This window comes from Salmo trutta, chromosome 31, assembly GCF_901001165.1.
Source record: "Salmo trutta chromosome 31, fSalTru1.1, whole genome shotgun sequence".
Taxonomy (NCBI): Eukaryota; Metazoa; Chordata; class Actinopteri; order Salmoniformes; family Salmonidae; genus Salmo; species Salmo trutta.
The window spans coordinates 30,342,984-30,364,885 of NC_042987.1; the positions used below are offsets into that span (position 1 = coordinate 30,342,984).

Here is a 21,902-nt window from a genome sequence, read left to right on the forward strand (position 1 = left end):
AGGTAGCCTTTTTCCCACCTGTGTTTTGTGGGATATTGTTTTTGTGTTGTGCATGTTGCACCACTGCTTTCACGTTTCGTTGTTGGTTTATAGTTTTTTTTAAGTTTCACTGAAAATAAACGATGTGGAACTCAACACACGCTGCGCCTTGGTCCACTCCTTATGACGTGCGTGATAGAATATCCCACCCCCACCAAAAGAGGACCAAGCAGCGTGTTCATGAGGTAAAGGAGTTTTGGACATGGGAGGAGGTCATGAGTGGATGCGAGACCCTTACTTGGCGGGAGTCGCAGAGGACTCTGGAAGGACAGCGACGACGCCGGGGACCGCGGCCACAGAAACCCCAAGATTTTTTTGGGGGGGGACACGAGGGGTGGTCGACTGAGCAGGGGGGAGTGCCAGAGCCCGCCTGGGAGTCGATGGAATAGTGTGAGGAAGGATACCGGAGAATGGGGTAAGCTAGGAGTTTGGAGGTGCGTGTCATCAGTCCAGTGAAACCTGTGCCGGCTTCACGCATCTGGCCTCAAGTGCGCCTCCCCAGTCCGGTACGGCCTGTGCCAGCAGCTCCCCGCACTCACCCTGAAGTGTGTGTCACCAGTCCAGTACCACCTGTGCCGGCTCCACGCACCAAGCCTCCAGTGCGCCTCCCCAGTCCGGTACGTCCTGTGCCAGCTCCCCACACTCGCCCTGAAGTGAGTGTCATCAGTCCAGTGCCACCTGTGCCGGCTCCCCGCACCAGGCCTCCAGTGCGCCTCCCCAGTCCGGTACCACCTGTGCCGGCTCCACGCACTAGGCCTCCAGTGCGCCTCTACAGCCCGGAACCTCCAGTGATGGTTCACAGTCCAGAGCTTCCAGCGACGGTTCACGGCCCGGAGCTTCCAGCGACGGTTCACGGCCCGGAGCTTCCAGCGACAGTCAACGGCCCGGAGCTTCCAGCGACGGTCAACGGCCTGGAGCTTCCAGCGACTGTCAACGGCCCGGAGCTTCCAGCGACGGTCCAGAGCTTACAGTGACGGTCCACGGCCCGGAGCTTCCTGCGCCGGTGCCATGGCCGGAGCCTTCTTCTGCGCCGGTGCCCAGTCCAGACACAGTGTCCAGTCACGCTCCATGGTCGGAGCCTTCCTCTGCGCCGGTGCCCAGTCCAGGCACGGCGTTCAGCCCGGCGCCATGGCCGGATCCGGGGTCTGGGCGGGGGCTACAACCCGCACCGGAGCCGCCACCAACACCAGGCACCTCCCCTACCCTCCCCATTTGTTTTCAGGTTTTGCGGCCGGAGTCCTCACCTTTGGGGGGGATACTGTCACGCCCTGACCATAGAGAGCCCTTGGTTCTCTATGGTGTTTAGGTCAGAGCGTGACTAGAGGGGTGTTCTAGTCATTGTATTTCTATGTTGGTGAGTTGTATGGTTCCCAATTAAAGGCAGCTGGTAATCGTTGCCTCTAATTGGGGATCATATTTAGGTAGCCTTTTTCCCACCTGTGTTTTGTGGCATATTGTTTTTGTGTTGTGCATGTTGCACCACTGCTTTCACGTTTCGTTGTTGGTTTATTTTTATTTTTTTTAAGTTTCACTGAAAATAAACGATGTGGAACTCAACACACGCTGCGCCTTGGTCCACTCCTTATGACGTACGTGACACTTTCAGCCCACGCGGTCTTGACCAATTACTCAAAACAAACAGGAGCCCCAAAAAATATTGACCTCAAGTTGCATTAAGCCTCAGCTTTTCTTGCCATTGAAGGCATTGTATGAACAGGGACCATTAAATTGATCTGCCAGTGCACCATAGAAATACTGGATTATGGTATATCTTAGAATGGACCTCTGCGGCAGGGGGAAGATGGGGATAATGGTAGTGAGGATGATTGTGGCAAACTGGACTAGGGTATTAATATGGAGGCTGTGGATAGTACCCTGTGGGATAGACAGGATCTTGTGGCTTCATGGTTGTTGGTTTGGGCATCGTTAGAGACTCTGTAGTTGGCATCGTGGTCTCTGTAGTTGGCATCGTGGTCTCAGAGAGAGTGTTGGTCAGGGATGGAGGAGGATATGGAAAAGGATAATGATGGTGAAGATGTTGGTGCATGAAGTAGGGATGCATGATCTCATGTAGGTAGACTGGATCCTTGCCTGCGTCCAGTATGAAAAAACATAGTTGAACATTCAGTTAAGCAGAAGCGGTGCTGTACTGAACGATTAGTTGAAATAAAACGGGGTTGGGTTGTGGGTTCTTTTTTTAAATGGTACATTGGCGATTGCATAATTTAATGTGCATCCCGCCACCTACTGTGCAGGAAGGAAACAGGATTCCCCAAAATTGAACAAAATACAACCCCCGTCGCAAAACATAAGAAATAAACTAAATCAAACAACTTTTTTGTTAAACAGATCTGATCACTACACAGGCTCAAGGTGAACCTGGAAGGGCGGGTCTTCCGGTGCCAGTACCCCTTGCAAGTCTTCAGATGTAAAATCCTTAAGTGCCAAAAACTTTTCTGCCGCAGCCACAATAATGTCCAGTTTCTTTTCTACACATCATTCTTCAATATACTCTGTCCGTCTGCACACACTTGAAACATGGCCAAACCCTTTACAATTCTTACAGTGCAATGGTTTGGGGACGAAAGCTCTTACGGCATATCTTACACAACCAAGCTTCATTCATCCATTCACCCAACGGGTCAGACGCCGGGCACTAACCACACCAGGAATTCTCTTCAGCTATTCAACCTGAACATCCATTGTCACCCCTGAGATGACTCCTTCGATGGGTGCTCTACTCCCAAGTTCAAAACACAAAACTCCTGTTGTCCGGATTCTTTTAAGACTCACTGCAATCTTCCTCTGTTCTTCAGAAATACAATGAATCAAAATAAGACCACTCTGTCACTCTGACAGATTTCACTTTTCCCAGCGCATACTTCACCATTTGACACCTACTGCTGTTCATTCAGAACATTCATCTGCACCAACTTTGCTCGACATACTGCTTGATTCAATCTCAGCATCCACTTTCGCTATCTTTTTCCTGAACCAGAACCTTAATCTGGGTTGTGGTTTGTGCACCCCTGCCCTTTAAATATGTCACTCATTGCTTCAAGCCACACCCCGACGCACCTACAGAATGGAGCAAACCTACGTACTTCAGTCTGTTCAAGAACATACAAGAAAGTTTGGGAGAAACGTGTCGTTCAGTACAAACCGTTCCGCAACGTAGCAAACGTTCAAGCAAACTGAACGCACCCCTAGGGTTTCATGGTCGTTGCGTCAGCAGTGGGAGGGATAGTCTCAGTGGTTGTGGTGGACTCTGTTGTTGACATAGTGTAGTCATTCTCTGGCTAATTGAATTCCGCTGGGACAATCATTCTCACCTGTTTTCTTAATGAATTGCCTTGGCACAGCTGGCATGCGTGGATAACGCGTTATCTAAATCGCGTGCAATTACACTGAAATTAATTCGTGTGTGACAGGGTGTGGGTTGTGGCTAGATGGTATACACTATGGTTTTAAAAAAGTTGCACGTTCAAGCCACGTCAGGGAGAATTTTTACGTTTTAGCTAACCTCAACCCTTTTCCTAACCTTAACCTAATTCTCCTAACCTGCTATGAAAAGTAAATTCTGCCCGTAGTTTTAGACCAGGGGTAGGCAACCCTGGTCCTGGAGTGCCACAGGCACTTCATGTTTTTGATTTAACCGATCTGGAAGATCAGGTGTGTTGAATTTAGGCAATTAATGAACTGATCAATTAGCTCAGTTGATCAGGTGTGGTGCCAAGTTGGAACAAAATCCTGTACCTGCAGCACTCCAGGAACAGGGTAACCTACCACTGCTGTATACCATCTAGTCAAAACTGTGCGACAGTCAACCAGGTAATTGGACACAAAGTATGACACTAAACCTGGTAAGCCTACTATGAAAACAATTTAAATGTAGCCTCACTAGTTTTGATGAAACGTTTCTACACCTGAAGCTACATGCAGGGAGGCTACTTTTCCCACAAATCAATTAATCAAACAAATGTTTTTATAAAGCCCTTTTTACATCAGCAGATGTCACAAAGTGCTATACAGAAACCCAGCCTAAAACCCCAAACAGCAAGCAATGCAGATGTAGAAGCATGGTGGCTAGGACTAAAACTCCCTAGAAAGACAGGAACTTAGGAAGAAACCTAGAGAGGAACCAGGCTCTGAGGGGTGGCCAGTCCTCTTCTGGCTGTGCCGGGTGGAGATTATAAGAGTACATGGCCATTAAGGCCAGATTGTTCTTCAAAATGTTCAAACGTTCATAGATGACCAGCAGGGTAGAATAATAATCAGTGGTTGCAACAGGTCAGTACCTGAGGAGTAAATGTCAGTTGGTTTTTCATAGCCGAGTATTCAGAGTTCGACACAGCAGGTGCGGTAGAGAGAGAGTCGAAAACAGCAGGTCCGGGACAATGTAGCATGTCCGGTGAACAGGTTAGAGTTCCATAGCCACAGGCAGAACAGTTGAAACTGCAGCAGCAGCACGACCAGGTGGACTGGGGACAGCCAGTCATCAGGCCAGGTAGTCCTGAGGCATGATCCTAGGGCTCAGGTTCTCAGAGAGGGAGAGAATTGGAGGGAGCATACTTAAATTCACACAGTACACCAGATAAGACAGGAGAAATACAACCGATATAACAGACTGACCCTAGCCCCCCGACACATAGACAATTGCAGCACAGATACTGGAGGCTGAGACGGGTGGGTCGGGGGACACTGTGGCACCGCCCCGTCCGACGGTACCCCCGGACAGGGCCAACCCAGCAAAATAATGTTCGTTTGTGAAGGTGCTATACAGACCCAATAAATCACAATTCAATCAAGTACAGGTTTAACGGAATGAATAACAGAGACAGAATGCGATATGGAATTGTATTAAATAGTTTGGGGTATGGCCTCGTCAGATGCTAATGACAGTTAGCATTTTGCTGGGCAGCTGGTATAAAACCCCCCGCCTGAGGGAAAGACGTTTCGATGACGGGCCTTAAGGGTAGTATAGCTGATGGTGATGGAGAAGTGGATGGTTGTCACAGCAAGTGAGAGAACATGGGTAAGTTGACATATAAACACATCCCAAGGTTTATACCCGTTGGTTGAGAGAGAAGAAAGTGATCATTGCAAAAATGAGCCCATAGGTTAAACAGCAAGCGTGCACACATGGCTAACAGGAAGAGGAGACGAACGAGATGCTATGCTGATGATACCTTTCTATTCAGTCTCACTATGTCCTGTATAATAGGAAAGAGTGAATTATGTTATGCTGCTTGATGAAGTTAAACGAGCATTCAAACCAGCCTTCCTGATTTAACTTGCATAAATTACATTACAACAATAATACACCTAACTTTTACCCACCCACCTGCTAGGACTAAGCATGCTATTGCTGTCTCTTATTTTGGAATGTGTAATGTCAGGCAATATGGTTAGATATTAGGTCCAGAAAGCCCCACGCAACCATTTCATCTCCAAGGTTACTGACAACATCAGCAAGTTGAGCTACAGGCTGTCTGAACAAGCACAACACTGCGGTGAGTGTATGAATTTGTTTAGGCATTTACATGACTGTGTGTGTGTGTGTGTGTGTGTGTGTGTGTGTGTGTGTGTGTGTGTGTGTGTGTGTGTGTGTGTGTAAATGTCTATCTCTGTGACCTCTGTCTTTTTCTGAAAAGGAAATAATGGAGGCTGAAGTTGCAGGTGCCCAAAGTCAAGGCTGGCATATGGACGGTGATGGTGATGTCACTACTCTGCCCAGTGAGGGAGAGGAGCAAGTGCGAGACACAGAGACAGGTGGAACAGTTTTTGATATCCTTCGATGTATAGTTCTGGGCTTAGTTTTAACTTTGATCAATTGAGTGGGTGAGATTATAGCAGGATGCATGAGATCAATGTCACTAATTGAAACCAAAGTCGCAAAAAGACATCGCTCACAATTTGTTTAAAAAAAAACAAAAAATGGCAACATATTTACACTGTGTATGAACGCTGTCTCATGTCATACTGAATTGGTTATGTTGCCTATTTGTCTATTTTTCAGATGAGTCTTCTAGGTTAGAGCAGGAACCCAATGACGTTGTTTTGCTCATGGATGACCATGTAAGAGAAATGTACAATTTAAGACAGGTCTTGTTTTTTTCTCCTTCTCTCCCTGACTACTTATGTTCTCTCCCTATGTGTTTTCTCTGTAGGGGCTGCAAGATGAATATGTACAATCTTTAGATTGTCCACCAACTCCCACTTCTGGTTTTCTGGGAGTTCTTAGATATAAGAGGGAGTCCCAGGACCAAGCACCAAACCCAAGGAACATCCTCTCAGAGGTACAACACCTTACCCACCTGTCCGCTACCACACCCTAGTCTCCATAATCTCTACAGAGTCCACTTTCTTAGTTCCATGTGTCAGCCAAGTACTAATGATCAGAATATGAGAGGTCACAAAGTATCGCCCCTCACACCCAGCTCTTCTATCTCAGAAGATGTTTTCCACTCAGGGATACAACTGGCATTGTGATGTTATGAATATAATGTTCAACCCATATGCAGTATGTCATAGAAATTGTGAATAGCACAACTGAGACATTTTTGGAGACAGTGTATAACTCTGTATTATTGTAAGTGATCCATTGTGTGATCCTCTTTGATCACACCCCCCTGTTGTCCTGCCCCAGCCTCTCAGGGACTCTCCAGTGATGTGTGAGTACTGTGGAGAGAAAGCAAGGCCTCCACTTGGACCAACATTTGCAGAGGACCCTGAGGTAAGGTTGAATGTCATGGACGGTAAAATGAAACGCCCTGCAACAAGCATCACCTAAATAGGGGATGGGGAATATTAGAGTGTGGAACAAAGCATGACATGATTTTTATGATATGCCCCTCCCCACACTCCATTTGCCCCTCCCCACACTCCATATGTCCCTCCCCACACTCCATTTGCCCCTCCCCACACTCCATATGCCCCTCCCCACACTCCATATGCCCCTGCCCACACTCCATATGTCCCTCCTCACACTCCATATGTCCCTCCCCACACTCCGTATGCCCCTCCCCACACTCCGTATGCCCCTCCCCACACTCCATTTGCCCCTCCCCACACTCTGTATGCATGCACACACACACCCTACCCTACTCTATTTCTCTCTTTCATGACCTATCTCATGCACATGCCCTCACACACACACAGATCTTCTGCTGTGCCCAGTACCAGCAGCTGTGTGACATGCTGGCCCATGAAAGGTGGCTTGCCCTGCAGAGACCTGATCAGGAGGATGACGCAACACTCCCACCTAACAATCAACCAACCAGAGAGGAGGAGGAGCTGCAGGCCCAGGCCCAGGACAGAGAGGAGCACAGGTATGAGGGGTCATGGATTAAAGGTCAAAATAAGGGACAAATGTGCGTCTGATTCTCTGTCTAGGAAACGGGTGACACTAAGGCAGCTTGCTGCCTGAACATGATTGGATCATTGGTTATCCTTACTAATGGATCATCTGCATCTGCTATTAGTTTCTTAGTGTCTGACTCTATGGTTCTCCATGCGTTGGGATTGGGAAGAATAGTCTGCAATCCCATAAATAATCAGGTGTGCTTGATTGAGCTTGCCTTGTGTGCCGGATGGGTGGAGTTTGAATTTAGGACGGAAATCCAGCACATCACTAGCAAACTCCACCTCTTCCTACTCAGAAAGCAGGAGCGAGAGCGACTCTACCAGGACACACAGTCAACCCTCCGATCTGCAGATGCCTGTGAGTACGCAACAGTTTATAAACACACATTTAAATATGAGTCTGTTTTCTGTGGAAATGGTCAATTAATCACTTTAAGTTCATTCAGGATGTTTATTTTATATATATTTTAAAATGAAGGAAAAAGGAAGGAGCTGCGGTTTCCTTTTTCCTTCATCCTGTTTCAACTGTTGCCATGCACCTGCAATAAGATTGCTCAGATGTGCGAGTGCCTTTTGAATTTTATAGATATTTTAAAAGCCATATATTTCCATTAAGTTTGAACTGATGGAGTTTTAATGGCATTGACCTGCTGTCCTGTTTCATAGACACACCCTTCTCTAGGACCATCAGCTACCAGCTGTCCACCTGTACAGCCAAAGAGGGACAGTGGACTGTTACACAACATCCTGGGATTGAGGAGGACCTGGAAAAAGAAAATAGAGACCCCCTTTATGACCATGAGTCATTTGAGTTTGGCATTTCTCCGCATCAGGTACAAATTACTTTTAACCTTTATTGCATTTACTTTGAACATAACAACATGATGGATGAGGCAGCAAGACAAGTGCAGAGATTCTAGTGTACAGGTTTGCATGAGGACAGTGCCATCATGTGGTCACCAGTAGAGATGCGTGGGTAAAATCCCTGAGGAAGCCAAGCCAGTAAAAAAGCCATATTACAACCTCTGTTGTGATAATTGTGTTTGCTCTATAACCCTTTCGTTCATACGTCACCGCGATATACAATAAGGCCGTGACAACAAAAAGACAAGTCACACAGCGACGTAATAAATGCAACTACACATACGTTTGTTTCATCACAAAACCAGAGAGCAACGTCTGTCCGGTGAAGTCCACAAAGCAAATGATGCATATGTTAGAAGTTCACCTAGGGGTCATGATTGGGGCTGTACAAATGTTTGATATATTAGAATAATTGATTATGCTTATGTTGTATTAATAGAAGGGGAGGGGTTATAAGACCCCTTTCTCCTTACATTTATATGGTCCTAGACTACAGATTAACAATATATATATTCATTATAAAGGTTTAGAATTGTTCCACAGTTGTTTTCTAGTTCTCTCTCTCTTATAAAGAGACCCCTCTGAGAAATGTGTGACTGAGACAGAGCTCTGCAGGGGAGTGTAGGAGATAAGACTAGTCAGACATTCCTCAATAAATCAACTTTGGGGAGTGGATATTTACTGCTAAGCTGTTAGATAACACTAAAAGCCTTGTTTATATAGCTTTGTAGGCATGGTTTTGGTCTCAGGAGTAAAAGGTAATGGCGTAGGCAGTGACATCACTAAAGGCTGGACTTCGGGTTTCATAAAAAAAACATGGGACCTTTTCTTTGATGCAGAACTTACTCGGAAACATGCGTGCTATGTTCCTGACTGTCAACTTCTGTCTGCAATTGCATTAAAAGTTTTTGAATGATTTAATTAAAGATATTGTCATAATGCTAATTTCACCAATGAACCAATGATTGACAAGGAAACAGGAACGAACCCTAACACATACAAACAGTTATCACCTGAAGCATGGTCAAGCAAGTTAATGTTTGACAGTTTACTAAACAACTACTGATTTAAAACCACGGAGTTACCGCAAGTCAGTACAAAGACAACAGACACTGCCTCCGCTTTTCCAGCACCCTTTCAACTTAAACATTTAAAGGCCATCAAATCAACAAGGCTATATATGGTTTGTTTAATAATACATACAAAAAAAATTAAATTAACATACCAAAAACAGTTTAGTCCAATCAATGTTTCTAAATATCATCTGGCTGACCATTGTACTGATTTCTCTGTGTGTGTGTGTGTACACGCTCGCGCAAGTGAAACAAACATGTTGACTCACCCTACTCGTAGACTAGTTGAATGCCAATACCCTGATCCTCCTCTCTTTCATGTTGTCAAAACGGTCTATGGGTCTGTCATACAGTACACGTTTAGTTTTAGGCTACCTAGCTAAAATGCTTGCTAGCCTGACTGCCTTGGATGGGCAACAATGAACCACTAAGTTAGCTAGGTAGCTAGTTAACGTGAGCCTACTAGGCTACATATTGAGCTTCAATAGTCTCAGTCCAGAGGCACAACATATTCATTTATGGTTAGATCAGAATCACTGTCAAAATCATTGCCCTGGACACAGAATTAGGTCAAAACCACAAGTCCAAATCCCCATCTCCATCCATGGCTTAGGAAAGAGCTGGTTTAGCAAGCTACCTACTGCAGGACGTCAACACTAGCAGACCAGAAACTGACACTTTTGTCTGAAAATTACATTTTGCAAAGGAAGTGATTTGATTGGTCTGAAGCCAAATCCAAACTGGCCTCCCTTGCGGGCGTTTTGTTACATCAGGACAGCCCACAGTTGAGCTCAGCTCAATGCTTATTAGCTAATTATTTCATGTTTTTTTTTTATCGAGGGAGGCCAAATGCTTGTTGGCAATGAATCAAATGGTACAGTGGCAACATGTTACACTCTTTAGGTCCAGACAGTATCAGATACATGGTTACCCATACTAAGACAGAGGGGCCGCTGTTTCTTTCACTGATGATTTCTCTGGTGAGATTCAGCCACTTGCGAATTGACTGAAAATGATGATCAATTATGGTCAAATATTTTGGGGAAGACTTGCTTCCCTTGGCATCAATGACTACACGCCACTGGTGGTCACACCTGAAAATACTTATGAATACAGGTTATTTTAACTGATTTGTATATGGATTGCGTTGGCAGGATGGGGCACAATTTCTGGAGAAGTATTATGCCTGTGGGAGCAAGTTTCTCACAGTCTTCCCAGATGGTTCTGCCCAGGTTTTGTATCCTTTCACAACATAAGTAAACTCATTGTTGGAGATTGTAACTCTATGATCATGTAATTTTATATCGTCCATCCTTATCATAATGCCAAACAGCTATCCCTCTGGCTTCTTGGCCCTGGTCATAATCTCTGATGGAAGAGAAAGGGTATGCATTGTACACGATGACCACTCCATTGGGCAGCCAATCAGGGCCCTGTTCCAATCTGATGGCAGGGCCACATGTTACCATGGCAACGGTAATGTCTGGTAAGACAGGGACACTCTTTGTGATTAGTAATTTGTAATAAAAGATGTGCACTTATTCAGGGAAATGTCTTGTCCGTAACGTCAGTGTCTGTCCCAGGCTGAGCTTGGATGCGTCAGGAGGTCAGTGTCTGAATGATGCGGGGGCCAGGATCAGAAGGTGGAGTTGGAGAGGCCACAGCCAGACGCCCACCCCCCTGCGGCCGGTCTTCCTGTCTTTAAACCGCAGCCTGGGGGTGAGGGTTCTGGGACAGGAAGACATGTTTGTGTCCTTCCTTTCTGCTGGCCAACGGGCCAAGTTCAGTGTGGGGGCCTGTTTGCAGGTAAGCATATGTTAACTCACACTGACAAATGTACTCATTCATATACACCTGTCCACACCAACACATATCCTCTTAGATGTATTTGGGGGACTTTGAGCGGTTCTGGACCGGTTCTGACTGACATTTTTGTGTACAAAATGCCCTGTGAACATTGTAGGGTCCCGTGTCTTATAGTGCAAGAATGCCCCACCTCTCTGCTCTCCTCTCCACCAGGGCTGACTTGAAATGTCAGGTTTCAGGCCCGACATTTGCATAGGCATTTTCTGGCCTTTCGAGACAAAGGAACGATTTCCTGTGTCTGTGAAACTCACAGCTGGGCTTGCAATAGAGTGTATGGAACTGTGGAATATAGTGGATGCAACAATACTAGTTCCATCTCGCTGTGATATTTTCAGCCAGATTTAGCTCTCAACACGAAAAAATACGAAATAATTTATTAGAATTGAACTAAGATCCCTTTCTCTTAGTAACAGATGGAGGAAATCACTGAGTCCTTAAAGCTGAAGTTGTACTGATTCAGCAAACATTTGAATGGTGTCTCTGCATCGCTCAGTGGACATTTAGGAGAAACTGATCTGTTGGCAGTTATGTCAAAGATAGAACAAACAGCCAGATTTTTCACTGAATGTAAAAGTCTGAAGCATCCGGTTGGAATTTCCACTCACCACCAAATATGGTGATGAGAGGAAGCCCAGTGGCCGGCAGTGGGATGGAGTGAGATGGATTTTGTCCAACATTATGCAATTGTTATCGTTGATGAAAATGTTGATCTCAATTCAGTTTTCTGTTCCAAAACCTAGAATCTGTTTGTAACAGTTTTGCAGACTTTACCCGTTGCCAAAGTTTCAAAAAAATTGTGTTAAGGAGTGCAAGGGCGAATTGCGTTATTGCACAAGCTCACTTCAGAGTAGGTGTTCTCTAATGGAAATATGCAAATACATGCTATAATGCACCAATGGGATCTCTCTAGATCATGCTTGGCTCTGCCCACTTCCTTTCTTGTTCAGCCCACCATGATTAATTTTCTCCCACTGTGGTTTATCTTGGGTTAGTTATAACATGTATTTGGTTATATGAAATAGTGCCAATATTGTACTGACCATATTTAATTTACAGTTATGTGAAATCTTAAGTCATTTATAATTTGATTATTACTATATTTAAAAGCATGTCAGTCATTTCAAGTGCTATTGCCCCACTTTTGTTGAATAGGGAAAAAAATATGATTTTTCATAATATTTGTACTTGAGCTTGTGTCCTCAATTGTGATTACATCTCAGCAATTTATAACTAGTTTGCACCAGAAAGGTGAGTGTCTATTTAAGCGGAAATCAACATTTTGCCAAATTATTCAACTAGAAACCTTATAAAATCCTTTTTACAAATTATTATTCTTAACAGCCAGTGGCTCGGGGGATGATTCAGGCTCCAGGTCCAGCCATATCCAAGGAGGAGTTTATTCTGTTGGCTGGACGGATAAGGGTCCATCAGGTCATTAGGCATCTCCACCACTGCCTGCGCTGCCCCTCCAACCCAAGGCCTCTGAGGGCTGGACTAGCCCCCTGCCTCCTCTCTCTGGCCAAAAGGTTACTGGACTTGAGTTGCTCTCTTCAGCTTGAGGAGAGTGAGAGGGCCTTTGTCCACAGGTGTCTCCAGGAATAGCTGTGATCTCTATACCAAAGCATCATTATGTGGAAACATTGAAGATTTCAGCTCATTATGACACCACACAGATTTGACCATAGAGATCCTATTAAATTCATTCCTAATTATATGGATTTGACTTACATCACAGCCTACAGTGCCTTCAGAAAGTTTTCACACCCCTTAACTTTTTCCACATTTTGTTGTGTTATACGGTTGGGCAAAACAAATTTTCAACTATTTCACAAAATACTCTTTCAAAGTGGAAGAAAAATTCTAACATTTGTATAAAAAAAGATATTATTAGATAAGTATTCAAACCCCTGAGTCAATACAGGTTAGAATCACCTTTGACAGTGACTACAGCTGTGAGTCTTTCTGGGTAAGTCTCTAAGATCTTTGCACGCCTGGATTGTACAATATTTGCAATTTACTTGATTTTTTTATTCTTCAACCTCAAGTTGGTTGTTGATCATTGCTGTACAGCCATTTTCATGTCTTGCCATAGATTTTCAAGCTGATTTAAAGTCAAAACTGTATCTAGGCCACTCAGGAACATTCAATGTCATCTTGGTAAGCAACTCCAGTGTATATTTGGCCTTGTGTTTTAGGTTATTGTGCTGCTGAAATTTGTCTCCCAGTGTCTGTTGGGAGGCAGACTGAACCAGGTTTTCCTCTAGGATTTTGTCTGTGTTTAGCTCTATTTTGTTTCTTTTTAACCTAAACAACTCCCAAGTCCTTTCGATGACAAGCATACTCATAACATGATGCAGCCACCACCATGCTTGAAAATATGAAGAGTGGTACTTAGTGATGTGTTGTGTTGGATTTGCCCCAAACATAATGCTTTGTATTCAGGATATGAAGTTAATTTCTTTGCCAACATTTTAGCAGTTTTACTTTAGTGCCTTATTGCAAACAGGATGCATGTTTTGGAATATTTGTAATCGGTACAGGCTTCCTTTTCATTCTGTCATTTAGGTTAGTGTTGTGGAATATCTTCAATGTTGTTGATCCATTCTCAGTTTTCTCCTATCACAGCCTTTCAACTCTGTAACTGTTTTAAACTCACCATTGGCCTCATCCTGAAATCCCTGAGCAGTTTCCTTCCTTTCCGTCAACTGAGTTAGGAAGGACACCTGTATTTTTGTGGTGACTGTGTGTATTGATATACCATCCAAAGTGTAATTAATAACTTCACCATGCTCAAAGTGATATTCATTGTCTGCTTTTTTAAAATATTTTTTATCTACCAATAGGTGACCTTCTTTGTGAGGCATTGTAAAACCTCCCTGGTTTTTGTGGTTGAATTTGTGTTTGAAATTCACTGCTTGACTGAGGGACCTTACAGATAATTCTGTGTGGGGTCTAGAGAAGAAGCAGTCATTCAAAAATCATGTTAAACACTATTATTTCACACAGAGTCCATGCAACTTATTATGTGACTTGTTGAGCAAATTTTCACACCTGAACTTATTTAGGCTTGCCATAACAAAGGGGTTGAATACTTATTGACTCAAGACATTTCAGCTTTTCATTTTTAATTAATGATAAATGTAAATCAAATACGTAATTCCACTTTGACATGATGGGGTATTGTGTGTAGGCCGGTGACACAAAATCTCAAGTTAATCCATTTTAAATTCCGCCTGTAACACAACACAAACGTGGAAAATGTCCAGGGTGTGAATACTTTCTGAAGGCACTGTACTTGTACAAACTTCCATCCCATTATGACATCACACAACACCCCCATTGTCCTTATTAAATGATTAGCTCATTATGACCTGACACAGCACCACTTGCATCATGTCACATGCAGTGAACACTCAGCTCATTGTGACATCATAGTGCCATAAGACTGTGCCTACCATGTAATACTGACTGTAATATTAACTTTTTTTATTACAGTTGTGTCTGATACTTTTGAGACATCTGCAATGCATAACTGTGAAAAGCTTGATTTAATTTTAAACATGAAATGAATTATGTGAAACTACTCAAGTGTCACAATAACTGAACTTAATTTCAATATTCATTTCTGACTTTCAATAGATATTTATTTTATATGATTTTAATAATTTTTTTCTAGATTCATCAGTGTGTATCAAATGTACTACATCTAATAATGTTATTTGTAGCAACATACAATAAACAACACAGAAGATTGGTGGAACCTTAATTGGGGAGGACTGGCTCGTGGTAATGGCAGCCATCGTTATGAGCCGTCCTCCCCTCAGCAGCTTCCTGTGATAAACACCTATGAGCAGGGTCAATAGTAAAGTAGTCTTGAATTGTGCCATGTGTCAATCGTTGTAAAAGTGGAGGCTGCTGAGGGAAGGATGGCTTATAATAATGCCTGGAACGGCGCAAATGGAATGCCATCAAACAAATGCAAACCATGTGTTTCATGTATTTGATACCATTCTGCTCCAGCCATTACCGCAAGCCTGTTCTTCCCAATTAAGGTGTCACCAACCTCCTGTGGTTGTAACACTGATAGCAGGGCTAGTAGGTTGTACTATGTCTTTCACTGTGGATTAAAGAGTCTGGTGTAATCCAAGAGGGGAGGGTCCCTGCATTAAGAGACTCAACCAGAACTGTTCCCGTCCAGATGAAACTCTGCTTAAGCTCTTGCTAAACCCCTTAATCATTTAACCTAATTGGAAGATTTGCTCTTGTAGACATGTTTCTCATTACGAGTAAAGGTAGCATTTTAGACGGTTATGATTGCAATATAATTTAGGCAGCAATATACTGCTACTAAGTGGCATGTCAAGAAATGGTGGTACACTGAACAAAAATATAAACGCAACATGTAAAGTGTTGGTCCCATGTTTCGTGAGCTGATATACAGTACTGTGCAAAAGTTTAGGCAGGTGTGAAAAAATGCTGTAAAGTAACAATGCTTTCAAAAATGGACATGTTAAAATATTATATTTATCAATTAACTAAATGCAAAGTGAGCGAGCAGAAGAAGAACATCTCATCCATATTTGGTGTGACCACCCTTTGCCTTCAAAACAGCATCAATTCTTCTAGGTACACTTGCACAAAGTCTGGGATTTTGTAGGCATATAGTCAGGTGTATGATTAAACAATTATACCAAACAGGTCCTAATTATCATCAATTCAATATGTAGGTTGAAACACAATCATTAACTGAAACAGAAACAGCTGTGTAGGAGGAATAAAACTGGGTGAGGAACAGCCACTCAGCCAACAAGGTGAGGTTGCTGAAGACAGTTTACTGTCAAAAGTCATACAACATGGCAAGACTGAGCACAGCAACAAGACACAGATGTGCTGTCCAAGCTCTTACATTTACATTTGACATTTTAGTCATTTAGCAGACGCTCTTATCCAGAGCGACTTACAGTAATGAATACATACATTTCATATATTTCATTTTATGCATTTTTTTTTTTGTACTGGCCCCCCGTGGGAATACGAACCCACAACCCTGGCATTGCACACACCATGCTGGCATTGCAAACACCATGCTCTACCTACTGAGCCACAGGGAAGGCTCTTTTGAAGAAGCACAAAGAAACGGGCAACGTTGAGGACCGTAGACGCAGTGGTCGGCCAAGGACACTTACTGCAGCAGATGAAAGACACATCATGCTTACTTCCCTTCGCAATCGGAAGATGTCCAGCAATGCCATCAGCTCAGAATTGGCAGAAAACAGTGGGACCCTGGTAATACCCATCTACTGTCTGGAGAAGTCTGGTCAGAAGTGGCCTTCATGGAAGACTTGCGGCCAAAAAGCCATACCTCCGACTTGGAAACAAGGCCAAGCGACTCAACTATGCACGAAAATACAGGAACTGGTGTGTAGAAAAATGGCAGCAGGTGCTCTGGACTGATGATTCAAAATGTGAAATATTTTGCTGGAGCAGAAGGCAGTTTGTTCGCCGAAGGGCTGGAGAGCGGTACACGAATGAGTGTCTGCAGGCAACAGTGAAGCATGGTGGAGGTTCCTTGCAAGTTTGAGGCTGCATTTCTGAAAATGGAGTTGGGGATTTGGTCAGAATTAATGGTCTCCTCAATGCTGAGAAGTACAGGCAGATAATTATCCATCGTGCAATACCATCAGTATTCTGCAGCATGACAACAACCCCAAACATACAGCGAAAGTCATTAAGAACTATCTTCAGCATAAAGAAGATCAAGGAGTCCTGGAAGTGATGGTATGGCCCCCACAGAGCCCTGATCTGAACATCATTGAGTCTGTCTGGGATTACATGAAGAGAGAGAAGCACCTGAGGCTGCCTAAATCCACAGAAAAACCGTGGTTAATTCTCCAAGATGTTAAGGCCAACCTACTTGCCGAGTTCCTTCAAAAACTTTGTACCTAGAAGAATTGACATTGTTTTGAAGGCAAAGGGTTGATTTGATGTAGATTTTTCTTCTGTTCAGTCACTTTGCATTTTGTTAATTGATAAATATAAACTATTAACATGTGTATTTTTGACAGCATTTTTACTTTACAGCATTTTTTCACACCTGCCTAAAACTTTTGCATAGTACTGTAAAAGATAGCAGAAATTATCCATACGCACAAAAACGTATTTCTCTCATATGATATGCACAAATTTGCTTACAACCTGGTTAGTGAACATTTCTCGCTTGCCAAGATAATCCATCCACCTGACAGGTGTGGCATATACAGTGCATTCGGAAAGTATTCAGACCTCTTGACTTTTAACACATTTTGTTCCGTATCAGTCTTATTCTAAAATTGATTAAATAACAATTTTCCCTCATCAATCTATAACACAATACCCCATAATGACAAAAATCTGAAATACCTCATTTACTTAAGTATTCAGATCCTTTGCTGAGACTCAATTGAGTTTAGGTGCATCCTGTTCCCATTGATCATCCTTGAGATGTTTCTACAACTTGATTGGAGTCTACCTGTGGTAAATTCAATTGATTGGACATAATTTGGACAGGCACACGCCTGTCTATATAAGGAGCAAAAACCAAGCCATGAGGTTGAAGGAATTGTCCGTAGAGTTCCGAGACAGGATTGTCTGCAGCATTGAAGGTCCCCAAGAACACAGTAAGCACCAAGACTCTTCTTAGAGCTGGGCAATCGGGGGAGAAGGGCCTTGGTCAGGGAGGTGACCATGAACCCAATGGTCATTCTGACAGAGCTCCAGAGTTTCTCTGTGGGAAACCATCTCTGCAGCACTCCACCAATCAGGCCTTTTATGGTAGAGTGGCCGGGCGGAAGCCACTCCACAGTAAAAGGCACATGACAGCCCGCTAGGAGTTTGCCAAAAGGCACCTAAATGACTCTCAGTCCATGAGAAATAAGATTCTCTGGTCTGATGAAACCAAGATTGAACTCTTAGGCCTGAATGCAGAGCGTCACGTCTGTAGGAAACCTAGCACCATCCCTACGGTGAAGCATGGTGATGGCATCATCAAGCTGTGGGAATGTTTTCAACGGCAGGGACTGGAAGACTAGTCGGAAAGGAGGGAAAGATGAACGGAGAAAAGTACAGAGAGATCCTTGATGAAAACCTGCTACAGAATGCTCAGGTTTTCAGACTAGGGCAAAGGTTCACCTTCCAACAGGACAACGACCCTAAGCACACAGCCAAGACAACGGAGGAGTGGCTTCGGGACAAGTCTCTAAATGTCCTTGAGTGGCTCAGCCAGAGCCCAGACTTGAACCCGATCAAACATCTCTGGAGAGACCTGAAAATAGATATGCAGAGACGGTCCCCATCCAACCTGACCGAAACTCCCCAAATACAGGTGTGCCAAGCTTGTAGCATCATACCCAAGAACACTTGAGGCTGTAATCGCTGCCAAAGGTGCTTCAACAAAGTACTTAGTAAAGGGTCTGAATACTTATGAAAATGTGGTATTTCAGTTTTATGATATATTTTTTATGTTGCAAAAAATGTCTAAAAACCTGTTTTTGCTTTGTCATTATGGGGTATTATATGTAGATATTATATGTAGATTGATGAGAAGAAAAGAAAATCAATTTTAGAATAAGGCTGTAACGTAACAAAATGTGGAAAAAGTGAAGGGGTCTGAGTACTTTTCAAATGCACTGTAAAGAAGCTGATTAAACAGAATAAGCATTACACAGGTGCACCTTGTGCTGGGGAGAATAAAAAGACACTCAAATGTGCCTTTTTCGTACACAACACAATGCCTCAGATGTCTCTAGTTTGAGGGAGCATGCAATTGGCATGCTGACTGCAGGAATGTCCACCTGAGCTGCTGCCAGAGAATTGAATGTTCATTTCCTCTACCATAAGCCGCCTCCAACGTCATTTTAGATAATTTGGCAGTATGTCCAACCGGTCTCACAACGGTAGACCACAAGTATGGCGTCATGTGGGTGAGCGATTTGCTGATGTCAACGTTGTGAACAGAGTGCCCCATGGTGGGGTTATGGTTGGGCAGGCATAAGGTACGGACAACGAACAAAATTGCGTTTTATGAATGGCAATTTGAATGCACAGAGATACCATGACGAGATCCTGAGGCCCATTTTCGTGCCATTCATCTGCCGTCATCACCTCATGTTTCAGCATGATAATGCACGGCCCCATGTCGCAAGGATCTGTACACAATTCCTGGAAGCTGAAAATGTCCCAATTCTTCCATTGCCTTCATACTCACCAGACGTGTCACCCAATGAGTACGTTTGGGATGCTCTGGATTGACGTGTATGACAGCGTGTTCCCGCCAATATCCAGCACTTCGCACAACATTCCACAGGCCACAATCAACAGCCTGATCAACTCTATACGAAGGAGATGTGTCGCACTGCATGAGGCAAATGGTGGTCACACCAGATACTGACTGGTTTTCTGATCCTGATTTTTCTTTAAGGTATCTGACCAACAGATATGTATTCCCAGTCATGTGAAATCTATAGATTAGGTCCTAATGAATTTATTTCAATTGACTGATTTCCTTATATGAAGTGTAACTCAGTAAAATCTTTGAAATTGTTGCATGTTGCGTTTATATTTTTGTTCAGTGTGAAGAAGAATGATGGGAAGGGGCATCTTTCCAACACACTTAGTTATTTCATTTTGACTATTTACATTGTTAATAGCTGAACAGTACAGAAGCTTCAGTTGTGGAACACTAATGTAATTCTCTCATTAAAGGGATTTGTTAAGTGTGGCTTTCCACGCATTTCTAGGAATTTACTCCTGACGTCTCTGCCTAAAGCCAGGTGTACACTACAGGACTTTGACCAGGATTTAGCTGCTCAGACAAGTTTTTGAGATTCGAGACAAATTCCCATGTGGTTCAAAGATGCAATCTGAAGATCTCTAGGTCCTTGGGATAGAGTATAATTACTGCTGCCAGAGTTTTTCCTGGTCAAGTCACATGGCCAGGAAGCATCCAGGAGCCCGAACTGAAAGTATTACTGCAAAGATTATTCCAGCCATTTCAACTGTCAGTGATTAGCTAGGAAATCATTTTATTAGATGGTATTGGAACATTGCCAATGGTGTGCTAATAGTAGGCTATTCCACAAACAGGCCTGGCAAAGCACTGTATTAGATTTTTAGATTAGAAATCATTAATTTCATGCTTTATTGTAAGATTAGAATAATTTTATTTTATATAGTGACGCACTGCATTCTGCAAAAGTATGGGGACACCTGCTCATCATATATCTCATTCCAAAATAATGGGCATTAATATGGTTGGTCCCCCCTTTTCTGCTATAACTGCCTCCACTCTTCTGAGAAGGCTTTCTACTAGATGTTAAAACAATGCTTTGGAGACTTGCTTCCATTCAGAGCATTAGTGAGGTCGGGCACCAATGTTGGGCGATTAGGCCTGGCTTGCAGTCTGCGTTCCAATTCATTGCAAAGGTGTTCAATGGGGTTGAGGTGAGGGCTCTGTGAAGGCCAGTCAATTTCTTCCACACCGATCTCAACAAACCATTTTTCTGTATGGACCTCGCTTCATGCACGGGGGCATTGTCATGCTGAAACAGGAAAAGGACTTCCCCAAACTGTTGCCACAAAGTTGGAAGCACAGAATCATCTAGAATGTCATTATTAACTGACTTGTTGGAAAGGTGGCATCCTATGACGGTGCAACGTTGAAAGTCACTGAGCTCTTCAGTAAGGCCATTCTACTGCCAATGTTTGTCTGTGGAGATTGCATGGCTGTGTGCTCAATTTTATACACCTGTCAGTAACGGGTTTGGCTGAAATAGCCGATCCACTAATTTGAAGGGGTATCCACATACTTTTGTATATATAGTGTATGTACATATAACTAGGAATAAAGTGACTAGACAACAGGAAAGATACACAGTAGTTACAGTGTATGAGATGAGTCAAAAAAGTTTGTATATACTTTTATACACTACTGTTCAAAAGTTTGGGGTCACTTAAAAATGTCCTTGTTTTTGAAAGAAAAGCACTTTTTTTGGTCCATTAAAATAACATCAAATTGATCAGAAATACAGTGTAGACATTGTTAATGTTGTAAATGACTGTTGTAGCTGGAAATAGCTGATTTTTAATGGAACATATGGAATATACAATAGTCATTTACAACATTAATGTCAACATTGTGTTTCTGATCAATTTGATGTTATTTTAATGGACAAAAAAATTTGCTTTTCTTTCAAAAACAAGGACATTTCTAAGTGACCCCAAACTTTTGAACGGTAGTTTATATGGTGTACCTTCAATATAACTTCTATCCATTGTAGTCCTCCATAAGTAGTGAAGGGTGCAAATTCTAAATCAATACATTTCCAATACACTTTACATCTGCTAAGTTATCAGTCTCCTGCATTTACATAGGTCTTTAGGATGAAAACTAGGATCCTGTTTCTTACAAAAATGTATCCCCTCCTGGATTTATCTGTGCACGTAACCTTTGAAAAACAGCTGGTGTGGTTTTTCTCTTGATCTTATCCGCCTAGTCACTTTAGAAAATAATTTACTTATCGTCATACCAACAACCGAAATCAGTTAACCTTGTCCTCGCTCAAGCAGACCGAGCTCACCCAACTCTTTCACCATTGGACAGACATTTTATTAAATGTCCAGCTATGCAAAGAAATATACAAATTACAATAATTCTGAAAT

General features: G+C 43.1%; 1 protein-coding gene across 1 annotated transcript; it reads left to right on the forward strand.

The window, feature by feature from the left end:
* The first annotated feature begins 3,815 nt into the window (after positions 1-3,815).
* LOC115169924 (glutamate-rich protein 6) lies at positions 3,816-13,140 on the forward strand. The gene is made up of 12 exons (XM_029726050.1): positions 3,816-3,870; positions 5,694-5,814; positions 6,059-6,117; positions 6,210-6,338; positions 6,689-6,775; positions 7,201-7,370; positions 7,701-7,762; positions 8,071-8,237; positions 10,496-10,578; positions 10,675-10,827; positions 10,925-11,147; positions 12,549-13,140. Exons 2-12 carry the CDS (start codon positions 5,700-5,702, stop codon positions 12,807-12,809), a joined length of 1,509 nt encoding a protein of 502 aa, XP_029581910.1. The 5' UTR covers positions 3,816-3,870; positions 5,694-5,699; the 3' UTR covers positions 12,810-13,140.
* The last annotated feature ends 8,762 nt before the right edge of the window (positions 13,141-21,902 follow it).

What these genes read in the sequence shown, in the direction of transcription:
- LOC115169924 (XM_029726050.1), top strand. Translation starts at nt 5,700, where the DNA reads ATGGAGGCTGAAGTTGCAGGTGCCCAAAGTCAAGGCTGGCATATGGAC. An exon ending in CATTTGCAGAGGACCCTGAG is followed by an intron (nt 6,776 to 7,200) that starts GTAAGGTTGAAT and finishes ACACACACACAG; the next exon opens with ATCTTCTGCTGTGCCCAGTA. An exon ending in GTGTGGGGGCCTGTTTGCAG is followed by an intron (nt 11,148 to 12,548) that starts GTAAGCATATGT and finishes TATTCTTAACAG; the next exon opens with CCAGTGGCTCGGGGGATGAT.